The 22,545-nt window shown below is 49.9% G+C and overlaps 1 protein-coding gene across 4 annotated transcripts in view; it reads left to right on the plus strand.

Annotated features, from left to right (window-relative positions):
- SYNJ2 (synaptojanin 2) overlaps positions 1-22,545 on the plus strand; it is a 114,219-nt gene that overhangs the window by 59,017 nt on the left and 32,657 nt on the right. For all 4 annotated transcript variants that reach the window (XM_032161279.2, XM_032161295.2, XM_032161305.2 and 1 more), the window contains 5 exons: positions 2,015-2,098; positions 13,609-13,670; positions 17,855-17,951; positions 20,594-20,766; positions 22,457-22,538. In XM_032161279.2, the coding sequence (XP_032017170.1) occupies positions 2,015-2,098; positions 13,609-13,670; positions 17,855-17,951; positions 20,594-20,766; positions 22,457-22,538 (498 nt within the window). The remainder of the gene's footprint in view (positions 1-2,014; positions 2,099-13,608; positions 13,671-17,854; positions 17,952-20,593; positions 20,767-22,456; positions 22,539-22,545) is intronic.

A 22,545-nucleotide genomic window follows, 5' to 3' on the forward strand; every position in this document is an offset into this window, starting at 1 on the left:
CAAGAGCCCTCTGTCAAAATGACATCTGTGAGGTGAGACATCACTTCTTCCATTGGTGTTAAAAGTTGTTCGCCCAGAAACGTATCACTTGCATTTGACGGTCAAGTTATGCCCATCACCTTGGGAACAAAGAAAGCAGTCTTGATGATAGGAAGGGGTGCAGATGTCGCCTGCTTCCCTGTGGAGGACGGGGTGGAGAACTTTGGAGCTCCTTTCTTCTTGCTCCAGTGTGGGCAGGGAGGGGCATACAGAGCACCGATGGCCCTCGGTGTTTTCAGAAGCTGGTTCTGGGCAATTCTCAGCTTGGGAGGAGCCTCATCTGATGCTGGAAGTGGCGTTGTTAGTGCATGGTAGTCAGAGCGAAGGGAGACATTCCTCAGCATAAATAGATCGTGGGCATTGGTTTTTTGTTGTTGTTTGGTGTTTTTTTTTTATCTCGCTCTGTTGCCCCAGCTGGAGTGTCGTGGTGCAATCATAGCTCACTGCAGCCTCGTCCTCCTGAGCTCAGATGATCTTCTTGCCTCAGCCTCCCGAGTAGCTGGGACTACAGGTATATGCCACCATACCCGGCTAACTTATTAAAAATTGTTTTGGTAGAGATGGGGGTCTCACTTTATTACCCAAGCTGGTCTCGAACTTTTGGGTTCAAGCCTGCCTCCCACCTTGGCCTCCCAAAGTGGTGGGACTGTAGGCGTGGGCCACTGCGCCCCGCCTGGATATTACTAAACATTGTCTTTATATACAAATGTTGGCTTCTTTTCCAGGAACCTGGGCCTATGCAGGGCACACATGGCAGTCAGTTTTATGTACCTAATTTCATGGCAGCCAACTATGTCTGTAGCCGTTCAAGCAACCTGCTGTTTTATTCTGTTTTGTTCGTAGAAGAATGGAGTGGAACAGCTTTGCTGGTACTCAATACCTGGAAACGGGCAGCATGTTCTTAACACATGCTTTTTTCCTTTGGAGATTAAAGGATAGAATTCCGGTTTGACAATGGAGATGCCAGGCTCCCGTAATTCCTGTGGTCCAGGGAAACAGTGGCTCTAATTTTCAGGTCCTCCACTGCAGAATGACTCATTCCTGTGTGATCTGAGCGTGATCTCGCCGGGATGGGAAGCTGCCCTGTGAGGGAGGAGGCCGGTGAGGAACGGAAAGGACCACAGCAGCGCCCGGGCCGCCCTGCCAGGCCAGGCTAGAGTTGCGCAGATAAAGGCCCCGCATCTGATAAGTGTCGCCGCCTGCCCCTGCTGGCGCTCAGGATCGTACTTCTTGTCCTTTTAAAACTCCCTTGCACTCCAGCGTCATTGGAGGCCTGCAGGCACACTCTGAAATAGCTGTACGTGTGGGTGGGGAGGAGATAGATGTCTTAAAGTGTAAGGATCATTTGTTTCTCTGCAGGTGCTGTCACACTGGAAGCTTGTGGAAACCGTGTTGTGTGTGTTAACTGAGTGGTGTGTTTAAGAACACGGTGGGGCAGGGCCAGGACCAAGTACAAGGTCAGGTTGAGTCTTGTATTGTCAAGTACAAGACTGGCTAGCACAGTCAGTGAGGTCTTTTGGCTATCACTAGTGCATTTTATTTCATTCAGTCCTTTTTTCATAGCTCTCTGCTGCTTAGCTATTTGCCAAGGTAAAAACAGAGGGCTCTAAGGAAGGTTACATTCCAGAGCACACTGACTTCTATTCATACAGGGGGTGGCGGAAGGCTGTTCCTGGGATTTTCAGGGTGGTGATAAGGTTGTGCCCTAGAAGTGTGAATTCCCGGAGACCCTGGAAGGCCCCAACCCCCAGCAGACCCCCTCCTCAGAGGCTGGTCGACAGCCAGCATGCCCACCCAGCACCTGGCCAGAGATCGGGGCGCATCACCGGATGGGGGAGCAGAGGACACCGGAGTCCACCGTCCGCCCTTCGTTCTGGCTGGTGTCGGGTCACAGGCGGCCGGATCCCGTTACCCAGCCCAGGACATTCGGTTTCATTGAAGAATACCTTTCCCTTTCTGTTTCCTTGTGCCGCAGACGATTTACATGGACGATGGAGTGTCATCTTTTGTCCAGATCAGAGGCTCCGTTCCACTGTTCTGGGAGCAGCCAGGGCTTCAGGTAGGTCATGGAAAAACTTCAATGTCCCCTTGTGATGTCTGCCCTGCCCTTCCCTTCAGCAGCTGGGGAAGATTTCTTTTAACATGTTCGTTTCATGGCATAGTTTCCAGTCTTTTTCCTCAGCCCTGTTGTGTTGAGCTGAGCTGTCAAAGTGTGCACGTGTGTGTGTGTGCGTGCATGTGTGCGTGTGTGTAGAAAACACAGACACCGCTTTGTTGTTTCTGGTTGGCAAGGATGCTGTGTGAAGCCGCTGACTCGGGAACGGTGCTGCGGTGCCTGCTGAGTGGGTGCTGCGAAGTGAGCTTGGATAGCACTGCCTGAGGTTAGACCCTGAGTTCCGCGTACTGAGCATGTTTCTGAGACCCGTGACTCTCGTAGAGGGCTTCAGGAAGGCTCTGTGGCTGCATAGGTCTGGCACCCGGTGCTGCCTGTTGTGGGGCCACGTGAGACTTCCACAGCTTTCCCGTGATTTCTAAAAATACCCCTTGCTGTCCGAAGCAGGGCTCTGGTCAGTGCCAGAGAGACTTGGCATTCTTTCTCCTGGGAAGAGCACAGGGTGGGGACACATTCCAAGAAAACGTTTGCCAGCAATGGAATGACACGCTGCCTCCTTTACCAGGGTCTCTAACAAGGTGGGTTATGGGCTGAGTGGACTGGAGGGGCCTCCCCACTAATCCCCAGGCTTTCTCCCTGTTCCGAGAGGACGTGGGTGCCTTCAGAAAGCCTCTCGGCCAGGGCCTTTGTCGCCTCTCGGCTCTTCTTACCGACAGCTCTCATGTGACTGCATTTGGGTTGCCAGCCAGTGGCTAGCAGGGCGCAGAGTGCCATTTGCCAGGTTCTAGGGGGTGTTTGACAGCGCTGGACTCAGGGTCCCCAGTCTTGGGTTCAGCTTCTTAGCCTGGTCCTTGACTTGACCCTGTGCCAGGAGCAGGTGAGTCACTTGTCCCCATGGCTGTCAGCACGCTGCAGTGACAGCATTGGTGAAGTACTGGGTCAGCCTGGGCAGTGAGATGGATGAATGGAGGTCTCGTTTAGGCTCCATGCTCTGGTAGGGAGAAAAGGCTTGATTAACAGTCAGTCTTTCTGCTAGAAAGAGCTTGCCACACTGCACGAGATAACTGACGGCCTCCAGAGAAACGCTCCTGAGGACAGCTGTGACACAGAAATTCCTCCAGAGGGCTGCCCAAAGGAGGTTTTTGGAAAAACAGCTTTATTGCAGTATCACTCACACACCCATTTAAAGCCGGCAACTTGGTGCTTTTACTGCATTTACAGTGTTTGTAACCACCGCTATTATCTAATCTTAGAACACTTTGATCACTGCTAAAAAACTTTGTCCCCATTAGTGGTCTCTCCCATCCCCTCCAAGTCTCCGCTCAGGCCAACTCGACTGTTCATCTACTGTCTTTATCTATAGATTTCCCATTCCAGACATTCCAAAAGAGTTTTCGAAACCTGATTTTCTTTAAATATGGAGTTTTCCTTTGGAAACTTCTCGAGCTCTATTCAGGAGAATGAAAGAATTGCTCGAATGAGTGTGGCACAAAAAGGAGACAGGGAGACCATGTTGTGTTTCATGTAAAGTTTGTAAGAAATCCAAAAATTAGGGGAATGGTCATGATGGATTCTTAGAATTTGGGAAGGACCCTTTAGAATTCATTCTTCCCACCCTCTGACTCTCAGTTCAGGAGTCCTCCTTTTTTTTTTTTTTTTAAAGTTTTGAGATGGAGTCTCATTCTGTCGCCCAGGCGGGAGTGCAGTGGTGCAATCTCAGCTCACTGCAACATCCGCCCCCCGAGTTCAAGCCACTCTCCTGCCTCGGCCTCCCAAGTAGCTGGGACTACAGGTGCCCACTACCACACCCAGCTAATTTTGTTGTATTTTTTAGTAGAGATGGGGTTTCACTGTGTTAGCCAGGCTGGTCTCGTACTCCTGACCTCAGGTGATCCACCTGCCTCAGCCTCCTAAAGTGCTGGGATTACAGGCGTGAGCCACCGCACCTGGCCAGTTCAGGGATCCTTCTTCTAGGACCTCCAAAGGGTTGTCCTCCAGGCCACAACTGGGGATGGTTCGACTCTTGGTGAATTCCTCCCGTATTGCACCGCTGAGTCTCACTCTAGAGTGTTTCGGGGTGCGCAGGAGTAAGTCTGATTCTTCTCTGTGTGACTCACCCTCAGTCCTTGGAGGGAGTCTTCTGGTTCCCTCTTCTTCTTCTTGTCTCCTCTAAGGCCTCCCAACTCCTTTGGCCACCTTCCCTCCTGTTTCTAAGACTCTCAATGTTCTCATCTCCCTCGTCTAAAAAACGACACTCCTTTTTGTCATTCCCCTCTGGGATTTCGTTTTGGTCTCACCTTGACCTTTGTGCTGCATCAGATGTAGCCTGACCCACCATGGGATGACTGTGCCTTGGTCTGTCAGGGGCCAGGAGCAGTGGACCCCGAGGTCTCAGCTTTTTGGCAGCTGTTTCACCCTCTTAAATTCCTAACACTTGTGCTGCACCAAAGCCTCCATGGTTTCTTCTTTTTGTTTTTTGTTTTGTTTTGTTTTGTTTTTGAGACGAAGTCTTGCTCTGTCACCCAGGCTGGAGTGCAATGGCATGACCTCGGCTCACTGCAACCTCCACCTCCTGGGTTCAAGCGATTCTCCTGCCTCAGCCTCACAAGTAGCCGGGGTTACAGGCACCTGCCACCACACCTGGCTAATTTTTTTTGTATTTTTAGTAGAGACAGGGTTTCATCACATTGGCCAGGCTGGTTTTGAACTTCTGACCTCAAGTGATCTGCCCGCTTTGGCCTCCCAAAGTGCTAGGATTACAGGCATGAGCCATCATGCCCAGCCTCCATGGTTTCTTCAAAACAAGCTTCAGAAGGCTTTAGTGTTCCTTAATCTTATTAAGGATTTGCTAACCTTTGGGCCTAATACCTGTGTTTAGCCTCTGAACACCAAAGAGAGATGAAGTCATTTTCAGAGGAGGCCGGGAGGGCAGCGGGAAGTGGTGGTCTGCCATCACCGGCTTAAACTGTCACTATCAAGCCTAAGGCTGCTTCTAGTTATTTTTCTCCACTTTGAACTTTTTCTCTTCCTTCTGCACTTAGGTTAGATGAAAAGTGCAAAGATTTTGGGGCGAGTAGCTTGAGTATTAAGCTGCAATGCTGTCCCTCCTTGACAGCTGCCATTGGAAAGCCAGGAGCCCGGCAGGATGGGCTGGGGTTGGGCAGAGAGTCATGGATGAGGATTTGTCTGTGGGTTTTCCCAGGAATAATACCTTCAGTACTTCCTGACTCCATTTCTGGCAGCTGTATACCTTTAATAAATTTCATTGTTACTGTGTAAATGGGTTGTGCAGTTTATAAATAGCCACATTGAAATTTTACCCTTAAAGCGAATTGCTCCCTGGTCTAGCTAGTTCGAGAATCTATTTATGATCTGTGTCTGTGGTTGACAATGTTGCTCTCCTGGTCATTGTAGAAGCTTCCTCCCCCTCATATGCCTGTACAGACACGTGCCTTGCCAAGGTGAGTTCAGTCTGTCTTTTGAAGTTTCCTGCAACTGAACCAAATGGAGGAGGATGCTGAGTAGAGCAGACCCCTCTTGCCCTAACTTCACCTCTTCCCTGCTAGAAACCATTCGCCAAGTTTATGGAGTCGTGGCGCTGGATGGGCATGTTTGTGTGTTTTTACCTTTCTTTTTTTCAAAAAGGACATGAGATGGCTTGTGGTATAACCGTTTCAAAAATAAGTGAAAAGGTCCAGATGAAGGGAAAGAGTCAAATTGGCACCCACGGTGCATGCCGTGGGTCTCATGTGCATGGGAAGGAAACTGACGCTTGTTCCAAGCTTTCCCGTAGCTACCATAGAAAGAACCACGGTCACAGCCAGTTTATGACAGTGACTCAGAGCACGAGCTTTGAAGCTATGCAGACCTGGGCTCAAATTCAAACTCTGACTCCCCCGCTTCATAACCATGTGTGTTTGAGAGGCTCTTACCTGTGCCAAGCCTTAGTTTACTTTTCTGTAAAATGGGGCTAACAATATCTACCTTATAGGGCTCTAGAGAGGATTAAAGAGCATAATATAGGAATTTGGCTGGGCATGGGGACTCACACCTGTAATCCCAGCAACTTGGGAGGCCTAGGTGGATGGATCACTTGAGGTCAGAGTTTAAGACAAGCCTGGCCAACATGGTGAAATCCCATCCCCACTAAAAATGTAAACATTAGGCAGGCATGGTGGCAGATTCCTGTAATCCCAGTTATTCAGGAGGCTGAGGCAGGAGAATCACTTGAACCTGGGAGGCGGAGTTTGCAGTGAGCCAAGATCGTGCCACCGCACTCCAGCCTGGTCAACAGACTGCGACTCTGTCAAAAAAAAAAAAAAAACACAGTATCTAGAACCTAAAAAGTACTCAAAATGACAGCTGCTATTGATACTAATAGAAACAAATGATAACACCCAGGAGATAAAACCACTGGTGGCATCCGGAGAAGCGTGGCTCTTGGTGTCCTGAGCAATGAATGAGAGTTTCCTCCTGTCTTCGCAGGGACAGGGACACCGTGAGATGTAGTGACACGAAGACCGCTTCCTGGTCAGTCTTATCTCTCATCCCTCATAGACTCATGGTAAATCAGTAACCCCAGATGAAGCCATTTATTCATCCCAAACATTCACTGAGCATCTGCCAGGTGTAGGGGGCACCAGGGATCAGATACAGTCCCTGCCTTAGGGAGCAGGGGGCAGGACATGGCAGTGTTGTGTGGATAGAGCCATGCTGGAGGAAGGGAGAGGCCCCGGGGGCAGCTCTCCCAGGCTGAGGGTGTGGGGTGGGCTGCCCAAGGGTCCAGACTGGGGAGGGGTGAGGAAGAAGCACTCGGGCAAGGAAGGCAGCCCTTGCACAGGGAACAATGGGTGCAGGTGTTGTAACCCCTGGGATCACAGCGATCCAGGGAGTGTCACTGGGTAGCTTCTTGAAGTCCTGGGCATGAAGGGAACGGGAGGACAGATAGGAGAGGTGAGCAGGGCTGGGTCAAGGGCCTGTGGATGCTACACTGAGGAGTTTGCATCCCATACCAGCAGCTACTCAAGCAGTACTCCCCAACCTTGCTGCACAGAAGACTCCGCTGGGGAGCTTGAAAAATCCTGATACCCAGGTTGATACCATACACATTAAGTCACACTATCTGGGGCCGGGAGCCAGGCAGCCATCCTTTTTGAAGACCCGTGGGTGACTCCAGTGTGCAGAAAAGTACGGGAGCCACTTGGTGCTGTGCTGGCCAGCCAGCTTTATTGGGGTCAGACTGGGTGCAGGGAGCTTTGGTTTGTAGTATTTGTCCATTGCTGTGGTGTAAATTCTCCCATCGTGGCCACTTTCAACCTACGGCTCCACATCACTGCGCTCAGAGTTGGGAGCACCTGGGTGCGCCGTCGGCTTGCAAGCCTGCAGGACTGGCTCCAGCACACACTGGACACTGCTGAAGGGCTGCAAGAGGTGGAGACACGATTAGACAGAAGTCTAGGAAATGTTCATTTGGAGGGGAAGGACACCAGATGGGAGGCCGTTGAGCTGAGATTTTTGGGTAGCCTTAAGTCGGGTAGGAGTGGTGGGGTGCAGGGGAGAGGCATGGAGGTGCTATCTGTGATCCTCGGGCCTCTTGAGTGCTGATCAAGACTCTGCTGTGACTCCCACAGCCAGGAGTTCTGCAGACCCCGACTATCCTCATGGCTGTCTCCCTAACCTCAGTCTCTGGTCTATAGGATTGAACTAATGACTGTAGGGGCCAGATAAGAGTAGCTGGCCCTTTGCCCAGAAGGGAGGAGGATGGGGTGGAGGAAAAGGGAAGCTACAAAATGCAGTGACAGCGGTGGACCCTGACCCCAGCTGCAGCTCGTGCCTGTGGCTTCTGATACTCAGTGACCTCAGGACTAGGTGATGCCAGAGAAGGTGGACGCTGGTCAGTGTCGGAGTGGGACAGAGGGGAGGAAGGATATGAGGCCCAAGGAACCCAGACAAAAGGGATGCACGGATTGATGGAGGAAGGGCAAGCTCCGGAGAGAACGTGAGGCCCAGCTCCCCTCCACTTTTGCCCAAGGCCTCGCTGTGTTGCCTTTCTACCTGCTTAAAAGAAGCAGCTTAGGGTCATGACTCAGGGAGAAGCAGTTAGACAAGTCCAGTAATACAACTTGTTTAGGGGATGGAGGGACCCAGCCTGAGGCCCTGAGCCCAAGGAAGCAGCTGTGGCAAGCTGAGCCTGGTCACGGTGTCCCTGAGGCTCTGCAGGTATGGACATGCCTCTGCTGGTATGCACACAGCTCTGCAGGTGGGGACACAGCTCTGCAGGTGTGGACATGGCTCTGCAGGTGGGGACATGGCTCTGCAGGTGGGGACACGGCTCTGCAGGTGTGGACATGGCTCTGCAGGTGTGCATGCGGCTCTGCAGGTGGGGACACGGCTCTGCAGGTGTCGACATGGCTCTGCAGGTGTGCATGCGGCTCTGCAGGTGGGGACATGGCTCTGCAGGTGTCGACATGGCTCTGCAGGTGTGCATGCAGCTCTGCAGGTGTGCATGCGGCTCTGCAGGTGTGGACAGGGCTCTGCAGGTGTGCATGCAGCTCTATATGTGTGGATGCACCTCTGCAGGTGTGCACATGGCCCCTGGAGCTGTCTTCCCTGCTGTACCTTCTACCCCTTCATGGGCATTTGCAACCTGAGCCAAAAGGGAACATAACAAGTCCAGAAATAATTCAAAACCAAAGCCACTCAAACTTCAGCGTGTGTGCATAGGAATCTCCTGGAGAGCTTGTTAAAACACAGATTCCTGGCCCCACCCCTGGAGAGTCTGGCTCAGCAGATCTGGGGTGGACCCAGGACTTTGCATTTCTAACAAGCACCCAGAGGAGGTCCAACGACCACACTTTGAGAACCACTGGTCTAGACTTACAGATCCTTTCTGCCCATTCCCTGCTCTGGTCATTCACCCGGGGGTGGTGCTCCCGACTTCTTAGTGCTCTGAGGTAGAAAGGTTTGTTGTCAGCAGTGATATTGGACTAGCCACTGCAGGGTATATTGACCATGCCTGTGACAGTTGGGCCCAGCCCTGTCCACACAGAATGGTTGTCTAAGCCCGGGATGAAAGATAAGCCTGAGGCCTCGGAAAAGATGTGCTGCAGCCTCTGTCCGGGCTGTGCCTTCTGCTGTGGGCAGCTGATTCCAGGGCATGCCATCTGCTTGCCACATTCCCTGAGTCCTCACTGATGTGGTTGAGGGGACCCCATCAAAGGCAGGTGCCTCATTTCACCCTGCTTTGCTGCCTGCTCCCTGGACTCAAGGGCAGTTTCTGTCAAATAAATTTGCACTTGTGCAGACTTGTTAGAAACTTTGAAGTGCTTCTGGGTCTTTCCATGGGGGTCCTGGTTAGGTGTCATCACCCAGGGCAGGGGATTCAGCGTCTCCCATCCCTTTCCTTCCTTTCCACGACACCCAATGGCATTTGACTCGGAGGGCGCACAGTAACTGAGGAATGGACTGCTGACTGATAATGCAGTTCATATGTTAACAGGGGAGCTATAGAGCCTGGGGATTGGACCCTGCTAGGTCCAGTCATCTGTGCGACAGTTTCTACCTAATTAAAAGAAGAGGCTTTGGGTTATGACTCAGGGAGAGACAGTTAGACATGTCCAGTAATAGAACTTGTCATGATGGAGAGCCAGGCTCGTCAGCCCTGGCCTGCCAAGCTTGTATTCTCGCCTTACTGTGCTCCCATGGGAATGATCCTATAAACAGCTGCCGCTCATCCCTGAAGCCAGGGGAGATTTCTTGTGATGACTGACAGACGACACAGAGCAGGTAGCCCCTCTCTTGGGTTTTAGCCCTTGGTGACCTCTCAGAGGGTGGCTGAGGGGTACACAGACTCACCGACTTCCCGCAGGGTGCAGAATGGAGCAGGCCTCTCCATAGTGCGGCCATGAAAGTTTTCAAATTCTCTGAGATTTCCTCAGCCAGGTATTGACGGCCATGGGGATAAAGGACAGAGGCAACACAGGCAGCAAAAAAAAAAAAAAAAAACCCCACAGGTTTGGGGTGAGCCTTTCTTAGGAGCTCCATTAGCCAACAGCCAAGATGCCTCATTTTGCACTCACTTCACTTGTGACCAAAGTGTCTTAGGACCAAAAGGGATTTGGGACTTTGTTGAATTGTTTATGTAAAAAAAACCTGGCCGGGCACAATGCCTCAAGCCTGTAATCTCAGTACTTTGAGAGGCCGAGGTGTGTGGATCACTTGAGCCCGGGAGTTCAAGACCAATGTGGACAACATGGCGAAACCCCATCTCTACAAAAAATACAAAAAAAAAAAAAAAAAAAAAAATAGCCAGGTGTCATGGTGTGCACTTGTAGTCCCAGCAACTTGGAAGGCTGAGGTGGGAGGATCATTTGAACCTGGGAGGTTGAGGCTGCAGTGAGCCGTGATTGCACCACTGCACTCCAGCCTGGGCAACAGAGTAAGACCCTGTCTCAAAAAAAAAAAAAAAAAAAAAAAGAAGAAGAAGAAGAATAAAAGAAAAGGAAACCTCCGAGGAATCTCTGAATCTATTGCTGAGAAACCAGTTCTCTAGATGGATGCTTTTCTTGAGTCTGAGATGGGGCAGTTGTATCACCTGTAGTGTTGAGTTATACAATGATACATGAAGCATGATAATAGCTGCATCTCATAACATAGATAAATCTGATGACACTACTTTTACAACACTCAAACAGAAGCAAAACTAAAGAGTGCATTTTTAACAACTTATTCTTGAAATAATTTCAGACCTACAGAAAAAATTTAAGAACAAGAGGGAGCTCCCATATGTCCTTCATCCAGATTCACTAAATTTTAACCTTTTGCCACACACATGTTATTATTTTTTGAATGGTTTGAGAGTAGGTTGCATATATCACGTCGGTGTTAGTCCATTTACCTTGCTGTAAAGGAATACCTGAGGCTGGGTAATTTATAAAGGAAAGAGGTTTATTTGGCTCTTGGTAATGCAGGCTAAACAGGAAGCAAGGTGCCAGCATCTACTTCTGGGGAGGGCCTCAGGAAGCTTACAGTCATGATGGAAGAGGAAGGGGAACCAGTGTGTCATATGATGAGGGAGGGAGCAAGGAGAGAGAGGTTGCAGGTTCCTTTAAACAACCAGCTCTCCTGTGAACTAGCAAGAACTCATTCATTACCATGGAGTTGTCACCAAGCTATTCATGAGGGATCTGCCCATGTGATCCAAATACCTCCCACCAGGCCCCACCTCCAACATTAGAGGTCACGTTTTAACGTGAGATTTGGAAGGGACACACATCCAAACCATGTCAGTGTCTCTTAAGTGCAAAATATACTCTCCTACATCACCAGAGTATAGGTACACATTTGGGAAATTCAACATTGACAAAGTACTTCAATCTCATCTGCAGCCAATATTCCGAATTGATCACTTGTCTCAGTGATGTCCTTTGAAGCACCTTTTCCCCCCTTGAGTCCAGCATCACATACTGCATTTTGTGGTCATGCATCACATACTGCATTTTGTGGTCATGTCTCTAGTCTTTAATCTGCATCTGTTCCTCGGCTTTCTGTCTTTCAAAACATTGATGTTTTTGGAGAATGCAAGCCTTCTTTTCCATTAAGTTGAGGGTCCCTACCTTTAGGTTTTCCTAGTGTTTCATTATAATCACATTCAGTGTATGGCTCCCTGGCCAGAATGCTACCTACATGATGCTGTATCCTTCTCAGGGTACCAGATCTGGAGGCACACAGTGTCCATCTGCCCCTCATTAGTGATGTTAATTTTGGTCACCCAGTCAAGGTGCTATTCAGTTTCTCCACTTATGGTTAAAATGTTTTCCCTTTCAGCTAGTCAACAATCTATGGGAGACACTTTGAGACCATGCTGGTATCCTGCCTCTTACTAAACTTTCCCTTAAGATTTATCATCAACAGATAACTTTTGCTGAACAATTATTTACTATGACAGTTGTAAAATGATGATTTTTAAATGATTTCCTCCAAATTTATCACTTGGTATTCTACTATAGAGCCCTATCTTTTTCCCCATTCACCCACCTACACACCCACCTACCTGCACACTGATTCACCCGTGTGTCACCCATTAACCCATCCATTCATTCCATCCACCCATCCATCTACTCATCTACCCTTCATCCACCTATCTATCCACCCATCCACCTATCCACCTACTTGTCTACCCACCATCCACCCATCCATCCATCCATCCATCCATCCAGTCATCCACCCATCCATCCATCCATCCATCCATCCAGTCATCCACCCATCCATCTATCCATCCACTCACCCACCCACCTACCCATCCACCCATCTATCCATCCACCCAGCTATCCATCCACCCATCCATCCAGTCATCCACCCATCCAGCCATCCAGCCATCCGGCAATCCAGCCATCAATCCACCCAGCCATCCACCCACCCACTCACCCACTTACCTATCCATCCATCTTTCATCTACCCATTCACCCACCCATCCATCCATCCTCACATTCACCTGTCTGTCCATCCACCCACCTATCCACTGCATCCATCTACCACCATCCTTTATTCCCTTTTATCCAACCATAACCCACATCCATCCCCCCATCCCCCCATCCCCATTCTCCATTCAGCCATCCACCCATTCCTTCAGCCATTCATCTATCCATCTATCCATCCACTCACCCACCCACCTACCCATCCACCCATCTATCCATCCACCCAGCTATCCATCCATCCATCCATCCACTCAGCTATTCATCCACCCACCCATCCATCCACCACCCACCCATCCATCCATCCACTCAGCTATTCATCCACCCACCCAGCTATTCATCCACCCATCCAGCTATTCATCCACCCATCCATCCATCCATCCATCTATTCACCCATCTAGTTATCAGTATAGATTCATGAATTTCTATTTTATTCATCAGGTTAAAATCCATTACTGTCCTCATATAGTTTGATGATCAAATTGTCCCAGATTTGGCCAGTGAAAGTCCCTTTAAGCTGGCTCCAGTGACAATATGTATTTTAAATGCTTTTTAAAACTAAGTTGAGTATTAAATAGTTCTATTAATAAACAATAATGCAAATTTGATCATTAGGATGACTCAGATTTTAGGGGGAAATTGGTGTCCCTGAAGACATAAAGGAGGCTGAGAAGCAGTTTCTGTCTCCACAATTGGCTTCACTGACCTCTGTGCTATCAGAGAGCTTAGGATCTGACATCTGCCTCATAATCTTACCCTGGATCTGCTTTCTGTGGAAGAATTGCAGCAGACATGGTCATGTTGCAGTTAGGACTGGGCAGCAGCAAAGCCAAACTTGAGGCACCTAGACCTGAGTTTGGAGCCCTGTTAGCTGAATCCAGAGCATGCAGCCTGGCTGGCAGTAAGAAGGAGAATGGGAAAAACCACGGCCTCCTTGGTTTGCAGAGCGGGAAGAATCACTATTGTTACTTCTCTTTGCTTTAGGTTGGCTCCCATCATCTGAGACTCCACAGAGGCCTGGAAGCCAGTGCCCCTGCTTTCGACAGGTAGGGATTGTCTGACACTATCCAAGCCTGTCACTGTCATCCTTAGACGTCGTCCTTCCATCAGACGCAAGGGAGAGGGTGTGACGGGAAAGGGAGGACCCTGAACCCTGAATGTAAAGCTGCTTTCCCTTTGGTCCTTTATGCAAGAAGGGAGATGACAAAATGGGATTTTTACTTGTTCTCAGGTTTCCTGAAGGTAAATTAATGAATGTTCAGGTAGCACTTTATAATTATTTTATCTTACCAGTTTCTTGCAATAAGGCTTCATCTCTATGCCCTGGTTAATAAGGGATAATCTAAATTATAGGATATTTGAAGCTGTTTGTTTTTTGTTTTAAAATAATATAGAATAAATAAGTATAGAAAAGTATAAAGTGAAAAATAAAAGTACCCTAACTCCCAGTTACCACTCTCAGAGATTTTACTATTAGTTTTTTACATGTCATTCTAGAAAACAATTTTGGCATTATATATATATATAAAACACAAGTTGGATCTTAATACATTTACTGTTTTACAGCATGCTTGAGAAAAGCTGAGCTATCTGTAATATGTATTTGAAATAATAGCTTCTTAAAAGATTTGTTTATTTAATCTAAATACTCTATATTTTAAAATTGTCTTAGTGAATATAGTAAAAATTCTTGAAAGTAATGTTTTAAGTGTGGGAGTCATTCTACCTGAAGCTTTATTGAGACTGTAAGTTTGCTTTCATACTCTTGTTAAACATAACACTGGTCACATGAGCCCAGATGTGACCCCCTGATTAGCTTGTGACATGTATTGGGCTTTTTCTGTAGAGAGATATTTAATCAAGTATAGACAAGACCATTGTCTTTTCCAGAACATTATTAGTATGTCCTAAGCATTCTACATGCGGAGTTCTTTCAGTTGACATTCATTTATACTAAATATCTTAGGAAATAGTGAACATGAAACTGAAAATGAAATTCTACCTGGCTGAGCTCGGTGGCTCAGGGGGTCGCCTGAGTGACAGAGTGAGACTCCATCTCAAAACAAAACAAAAAACAAAAATATTCTACCCGAAGCTGACCCAAAACAAGAGGGAAGGGTCATGCTGGGTTCAAATCAAAAACCCTCCTATGTTTAGGCGCTTTCTTAAAAAATACATACATCTAGTTGAAGCACGTTTGCACAGACTGCAGATTTGTCAGAATCCTGGTAACGCATGGTGTGTGAGATGCACATACCACAGAGAATGAGACCTCTCTCTTCTCACAAGCACCCCAGAGGCTGCCTTGCCCCTTGGAAAGCATTCCTGAATCTAGGGGTACACTTAGATCTCTTCTGCAAATCACAGGACAAGCTGCTGAAAGGGTGAGTCTTTCTACAGGCAGCTACTGTGTCCAGGAAGTCTCTTCTATAATGCTTCTTACCCACGACACTGGGCTGGAGGCAGGAGCCCTCCCATTCCCTTGCAGGTGCTGCTGCTTTCATGTTCATTGCTGTGTCCCCCTCATTCGAGATAACGTTTGGAAATAAGGTGACGTGTCTGCCTAGTGGCCGCAGTGGGGCACCTTGAGGGTCCCCCTGGAGCAGGCTGCCCAGGTCCCCGATGATGTCCCCGGACTGGCATGTGCGTTGTCCTGGGTGCTTCCCAATTCTCTTCTCTGGGACATCACTGCGCTCTCAAGAGTCGTGCGGTTCTCTGATGGATTTGGTCGAGAGTAAATCCTTTCTTTCTCCCGCAAAACCTTCACACAGATAGTTTTTCTCCCCAGAGGATGCTTGTTTTCCTTTGCCTGAGCTGCATGGGTGCCCTTGTTAGCTGAGGCGGTCTCTTGTCACTTTGCTCTGTGTGCTCCATATCTGAGGAGGGCTGTTTGCAGCAGGCCTTTGGCTGCAGCTGCTTGAGCAGGGTCTTGTCATCTCTGTGTGGTGATGAGTCTCGGTGGAAGGGTTAACCTTTCATGGGGCGGTGCCTCAGTCTCCCCTCACAGGACAGCGAACCCCTTCTCCTTCTCCGCTCCACTCTGCGGGCGGCTGCTGTGCACATCAGGGTGTGCCGAACTCTTGGTCCCTCCCTGAAGATGAGAAGGATGCTTCCAAATAAAAATCTGATTCCTCAGTGTCCCGAAAAACTCCTGTTTTCCAAGTAGCTTCCTATGACAGTAACCTGTAGGCAGGGGAAGTGAAAAAAAGGCCTCAATGCTCAGGGTGACCCAGGAAGAAGCCTGTACGCCGCCAACCTTGCTGCTGGTGCCAGTGCCCCCTTACACCCTGGGTGCCAGCGCCCCCTTACGCCCTGGGTGCCAGCGCCCCCTTACGCCCTGGGTCAGCAGGGCCTCTCAGCTCACCAATAACGGGCATTTTACAATAAAGGGAAGGAAAGAGGAACCACCTCCTACACACCAAGCACTGTCCTTGTCACTTTCACTTGTCTTTTTAGTCCTCCTCGCCATTCTCCGCAGGAGGGGAAGAAGCCCTGCTTTATAGATGAAGGAGCCAGCTCAAGAGGGATGAATCATTTGATCAGGGGAGTTTGGGGTTGGTGACACCATAGAGTAATGATGAGGAATAGTGAGTAATAATGGGTAATAACAGTTTCCTTCTGGCCCTGGGCTTTGGAACCAGTTGAGAAGAAGGGGCAGTAATGAGACAGGCAGAGATCAGAAATGGGCCTTGTTTCTGATGAGCCACATTGTGGGATGTGGCTTGGATGTGTGGCCACGGTGGGCTCCCTCACCAGGGGCAGAGCCTGCACGTGTCAGAGCCAAGCCTGGGATGCACCTTCTCTGGGCAGACCGACCCAAAAGAAAGTCCACAGGGCTGAGCCACACACAGCCCCGCCCCAGGGCTACCTGGAGCTCCACGTGGAGACGGGAGCCCAGGAGGGTGCTCACCCTTAACTTAGGCCAGGGAGTCAGCAGGCGAGCCTAACTTCAAACTACCCACTTCAAAATCCATATTCTTTCTACTACTGTCCCTTAAAGTTAGTAAGAGAATGTTTTCTCTTACTGCATAAGAAAAAAAAATGATTTTTTTCATGATCATTATTAGCTCTTTAAAAAATTCCGCTCATAAACGTGTCATTATAGAAATTTGGGAAAGAGAAAGATGTTTAAAGAAGAAAAGAACTTAAATCATATAAAATTCCACCACTTTTGACATCATGTGTTTTTTTTCCGGTGTTTTTTCTATATTTAGGCATAAAGATTGCACCATTAAATGATAATTTGACATCTGCTTTTTGCATCGTATCATTTCCCTATGTTTTGTTTAAGGCACTACATTTCAACATGTTTAAATTTGAAATGTAAGGTTACTTTAAAAAAGCTGGTGATCAAGAATAAATATTGGAATCTCTCCCTAATATTTCAACATATGTATTTAGAAAGTGGCTTCCAATACAAGGAATGTTTTCCAAAGCCTGCAAGTTTTGTTGTATCTCCTTGTTGTGGTTTAGCATAATGAAATACAGCACTTAGATCGAAAACAGGATGCTGAGTTGAGAGCTCTGCTGCCAGTTGTTCTAGTTTTGAGAAGGATGGGTACCAAGCAAAATAAGAGATTCCTTTCACACATGTGCACATTGCATGTGTAAGACTCTAGGCCAGGCGCAGTGGCTCATGCCTGTAATCCCAACACTTTGGGAGGCTGAGGTGGGAAGATTGCTTGAAGCCAGGAGTTTGAGACCAGCCTGGACAACATAGCAAGACCCTGTCTCTATGAAAAATAAATAAGTAAAAATTAGCCAGATGTGGTGGCATGCACCTGTAGTCCCTACTACTTGAGAGGCTGAGGTGGGAGGATTGCTTGAGCCCAGGAGTTTGAGGCAGCAGTGAGCTATGATCGTGCCACTGCACTCTAGCCCTGGACAACAGACTGAGATCCTGTCTCAAAGACAAAATTCTGTTGATGAAAGGTCAAGTTAGGTGTTCCAGATTCAATGGGAGGTGCTTTATAGAAAGTGCAGCATACCCTTTGATTCCAAACTCATGTAGAAGTCTACACTAGCTAGTAGTAATGGCAGCTGGGAGGCACAGGTTCTCTCCGCCCAGGCTCATTTTCCACGCTTTGGGTCATGGGGGACGGGTGGTCCTGGGCTCTGGCACTAAGAAAGCATGACTCCTTCTGCCCCGTCTTCCCTTGAGGGGTAGAACAGGGCAGAGTCTGCGCCTGTGCCTGTGCCCAGCATCACGCCCACCCCGCTGCCTTTGCAGGCACATGGTGCTTCTGAAGGAGCAGTACGGGCAGCAGGTGGTCGTGAACCTTCTGGGAAGCAGAGGCGGAGAGGAGGTGCTCAACAGAGCCTTCAAGGTAAGGCCCGGCTGCCCTCTCCACGGCTGGGCTGGGTGGCGGGTGGCCATGGTGCAGCGTTGAGCCTGGAGGTGGCTCCTGCAGGGACTGGAGCTGACAGCCCAGCCCTCCTTCGTTTCCTGAGGCTTCCCCAGCATTCCGACCAGTGAGCGTGGCAGTGCTCGGTGACTCGGGCCCTGATACAGTGAGTGCAATTTCTTTTTTTTTTTTTTTTTTAAGACAGAATTTGGCTCTTGTTGCCCAGGCTGGAGTGCAGTGGTGCAATCTCAGCTCACTGCAACCTCTGCCTCCCAGGTACAAGCGATTCTCCTGCCTCAGCCTCCCAAGTAGCTGGGATTACAGGCGCTTGCCACCACACCTGGCTAATTTTTGTATTTTTAGTAGAGACGGGGTTTCACCATGTTGGTCAGGCTGGTCAAGAACTCCTGGCCTCAGGTGATCTGCCCACCTCGGCCTCCCAAAGTGCTGGGATTACAGGCGTGAGCCACCACGCCCGGCCTAGTGAGTGTAATTTCTATGAGCTGATGGTTGGGAGAATTTGCTCAAAGTCAAAACAGAGCATCTCCTGTCCCCAGCCGTGTGTCCCTTACCCTCCCCATGGGGCTTCGAGGGCTTCTGACCTCTCAAGGAGTCCCTCTCAGTCCAGCCCAGGAGCAAGCGGGCCTCGCCTTCTGCCCTGGCTGGTCCTGGGTGAGTTCCCCCAGCCCCACAGGGCACCCGGCCTCAGGGCTCAGGAGCAGGAGCTTCTGTGGCTTTCCCCTGCTTGCCGGCTGGCCTTCAAATTCCCCCCTCTTCCTCGGGCTCCCATGGCAGCTCCCAGAACTGCTCCTGCTGGCCTCCTGTGGGCTCCTTCAGGCTTCCCTGGGGCCTTTTCCTGGCGATCCTGGACAGAGATCCTGGGCAGGGTCACAGAGCCATGGGAACAAGAGACTCCGCCCACCTGGCCAAGGTCTATCCCTGTGCATGGGTCCCAGGCCTCCAGCCCCTGCCCCCTGCTCCCCAGGCACAAGACTTTCCAGAATGAGCCATGGGGGCTCCTGGCTCCTTTACCAGCCTCCATGTCCCCTGCCTAATAGAGGAAAACTCTCTCTCGTTTAAAGCTCAAAGATACCCGTTACAGAGAGAGCTCGAAGTCGCCTCACTGGGGGTAAGGGTGATCTCTGAGCCTTTCCCTCTGCTTAGAAACGCCACATGCTCGAGCTCAGAGCAGGCACTTCCTGGTTGCCAATTTTATTTGGCCAGACCTGCTTTTCCTGTTTGGTTTGTTGCTATTAGCAACGAGCTCCAGAAGTGTCTCCCTCCCCACCCATCTTGGCAGTGATGCTGGCTGCTAATTTGAAGGAAGAAGGAAGAAAAAAGCTAAAAAATAAGAATAATAATAAGAACCCCAAGTCTTTTTCCCCTATGCCTTGAGTTGTGGCCCCTCCCATCAGTGGTTGAAGTGCCCGGCACTGGTGAGGGCGGGAGATGGCAGCCACCTCATGCGGGGAAGGGTGGGCTTCTGGCCGGGTAGCGAGGGGCACTCTAGCTGGAGACCTGGGTCATGGCCCTGCCTGGGGTGGCCCTCAGCCACATCAGCTCGACCCAGACCAAGGTTGGTGGCCCGGCAGCCTGCCCAGAGCCCAGTGGCCATCAGTCCTGCTGGATGAAGCACCGGCTCTGGAATGCATGGCACTGAGCCACCAGGCACTGTTGGGCTCCTCCAGCTTCTTGCTCACAGCAAGACTTGCTTGATGATGGCAGCATTGCATTGATTTACACTCAGGCCTAACACAGGCAGTCACATTGAGTCAGATCAGATGACCCCCAAGTCCTTCTAGTCCTTCTAAGTCACTAGGACCTCTGGCTGGGCAGAGGCTGGACTGGCCTGACCTGAAGCTGCAAGGGCATGGGTGCAGGGTGTGAGAGGACTGGAAGCCGGGTGGCCTGGGTAGGCGGACAGTTTGTCCTTTATCACGGGGCTCTCTGGGGAGAAAGCCAGGGAGCTGCCAGGCCAGGGAAGCCTCATATGGAAGGGAGGGCTCTTAAGGGCATCGTGGTTCCATCAGCAGCCCCTTGCCCTACTTCCTGTCTGTCCCCACCTTCACTCTGGCTACCTGACCATCCTGAAGTAGCATCGGGATGTGGGACCCACCTGGGCCACTTCAACTGGAGACTTGGTCTCTTCAGAGCACAGCCACCAGAGGCTGGTGCGCGGCAGGATGGGGTTGGTTACCAGGGCAATGGGGAGCTGGATTATGAGCTCTGCAGCCTGCCGCAGCACTGCTATCTCCAAGGGCCTGGGGCACCTGGGCCACCTGAAGAACAGAGCAGTCCTTCCTCACCTGTGCCCTCCGGAGAGCCCTGCGGGAGTATGATCTCTCCAGGGAGCCACACCTGCTCTGGCTTCTTTTGCCCAAGGGGGACCTTCTGTGCTTTCGCAGGCAAGATGCTCTTTGTGGGTTTTGTCCCCCCCTCCCAGGGCCTTTGTCCTGTGCTTCCCTTTCGGGGTCAACTGCCTGGTCCACTGTGAGCTTCCAGCTAAAGCACGTCCTGCGGCCAGTCACCTTGGTTAGCCGCATGGGTCAAGCTATGCAAAGAGCTTGCCCTCCTCGTCCTCCCTTCCCTCTGCTCCCCTCACCGCCCTCCCCTCCTCTTTTCAGAAGCTGCTCTGGGCTTCTTGCCACGCGGGTGACACGCCTATGATCAATTTTGACTTCCATCAGTTTGCCAAAGGCGGGAAGCTAGAGAAATTGGAGACCCTCTTGAGGCCACAGTTAAAGCTGCACTGGGAAGACTTCGATGTGTTCACAAAGGGGGAGAACGTCAGTCCACGGTGAGGCTTGCTGCGCACCGTGCCGCGTCTTCTGCTGGGGGGGAAGCGTCTGTCCACGGTGAGGCTCGCTGCGCGCCGCGCCTTCTGCTGGGTGAGGCGGCAGAGGGGCCACGCCGTCTAGGACGTGTGCCCTATGAGGGGCAGCTTCCTTCCCTCCCCACTCAGTTACTCTTGTGGTTTCCTGGGTCATAAGCTTGGCGACGCCGGGAATCTTCGGTTCCAGTTTCTCCTCTCCCCTCCCACAGTAGAGACAGGCTTTTGAATTTCTCAAGGAGATGTTGAGGCATGGTTTTCTGGCAAAAGAAATGAACTAATAAAGGGGACTGCATTAAAACATGGAGCTCCACACTGTGACCCAGGCCTGTGAGAGTGAGGGCCACAGTCGCGGTGGGATGGCTGGCATACACTTAGATTGCTCGAGGAGAGACCAGGATATGCACTTACCTGTTCAGAGCAGAGGAGAAAGACGAAGTCCAGTTTCCTCAGGTCACATGCAGGGGGTCCTCATGTTTTGCAGATTCCATATTGGCTTATTTACCTATTCCTTAAAACTTATTTGTAACCCCAAAATCAGTACTCAAAGCATTTTTCCTGGACATTCACAGACGTGTGCAGAGCAGTGACAATTTGAGTCACATGTACAAGCTCCCAGCTGAGATCAAACAAGGTGCTACTCTGTCTTCGTATTTCAGCCCTCGTATGTAAACAAGTGTCCTCTTTGAGATTTAGTACCATGTTTTTCACATTTGTGGGGTCTCTGTTAGGGCCCCCCCCCTTTGTTCTGGGATCTCATGGTTTAGAATGACCCCAAGCATTGTGCTGAAGAGCTGTCTAGTCCTTCTGAGCACAAGAAGGTGGTGATGTGCTTTATGGAGAAAATGCACACTAAGATAAGCTTTGTCCCTATATGAGCTACAGTGCTGTCGGCCATGGTTCAGTGTTAATTAAGCAAATATATGTATTCAATAAGGTGTCTTTATATGGAAACATACATAAAACAAGGTTGTATATTGATCAGTTGATGAAAATGTGACCAGAGATTTGCAGGAACCTAACCGTATATTTCCCCTAGGAGCGATGGTTCTGTGTTCATGTCCAATTCAGTGTTCCTACAACTTTATAGAACATAATTGCTATAAACAAGGACCAGCTAAACTTAAAACGACCCAGCTGTGCAGGCTGCTGAGTGTGTGTCATGGGGTCTGCCTGCCTTTCCAGAAGTGCTGGGGATCCACTGGGATGGACACTGGGGTTTCTGGGGGGCTATTGGTGAGGAGGTGAGGGATTCCCTCTTAGAACATGTTTCCTCATGCCTGTAATCCCAGCACTTTGGAAGGCTGAGGCGGGCAGATCACAAGGTCAGGAGTTCAAGACCAGCCTGGCCAATATGGTGAAACACTGTCTCTACTAAAAATACAAAAATTAGCCGAGTGTGATGACACGCACCTGTAGTCCCAGCTACTTGGAAGGCTGAGGCAGGAGAATCACTTGAACCCAGGAAGTGGAGGTTGCAGTGAGCCAAGATCATGCCATTGCACTCCAGCTTGGGTGACAGAGTGAGACTCTGTCTCAAAAAAAAAAAAAAAAACCAACCATATTTCCTTGGGAGTCGACAGTCAGATGTGGGCCTCTGTGCTATGGCCACTGCTTCTTTGAACACAACATATAACCGTTTACATTTCTTCTTAAGTTTTCAGAAAGGCACTTTGCGGATGAACTGTCTTGACTGCCTGGGCCGAACCAACACTGTGCAGAGCTTCATTGCGCTCGAGGTGCGTC

This window comes from Hylobates moloch, unplaced genomic scaffold (genome assembly GCF_009828535.3).
Source record: "Hylobates moloch isolate HMO894 unplaced genomic scaffold, HMol_V3 SCAFFOLD_2, whole genome shotgun sequence".
Taxonomy (NCBI): Eukaryota; Metazoa; Chordata; class Mammalia; order Primates; family Hylobatidae; genus Hylobates; species Hylobates moloch.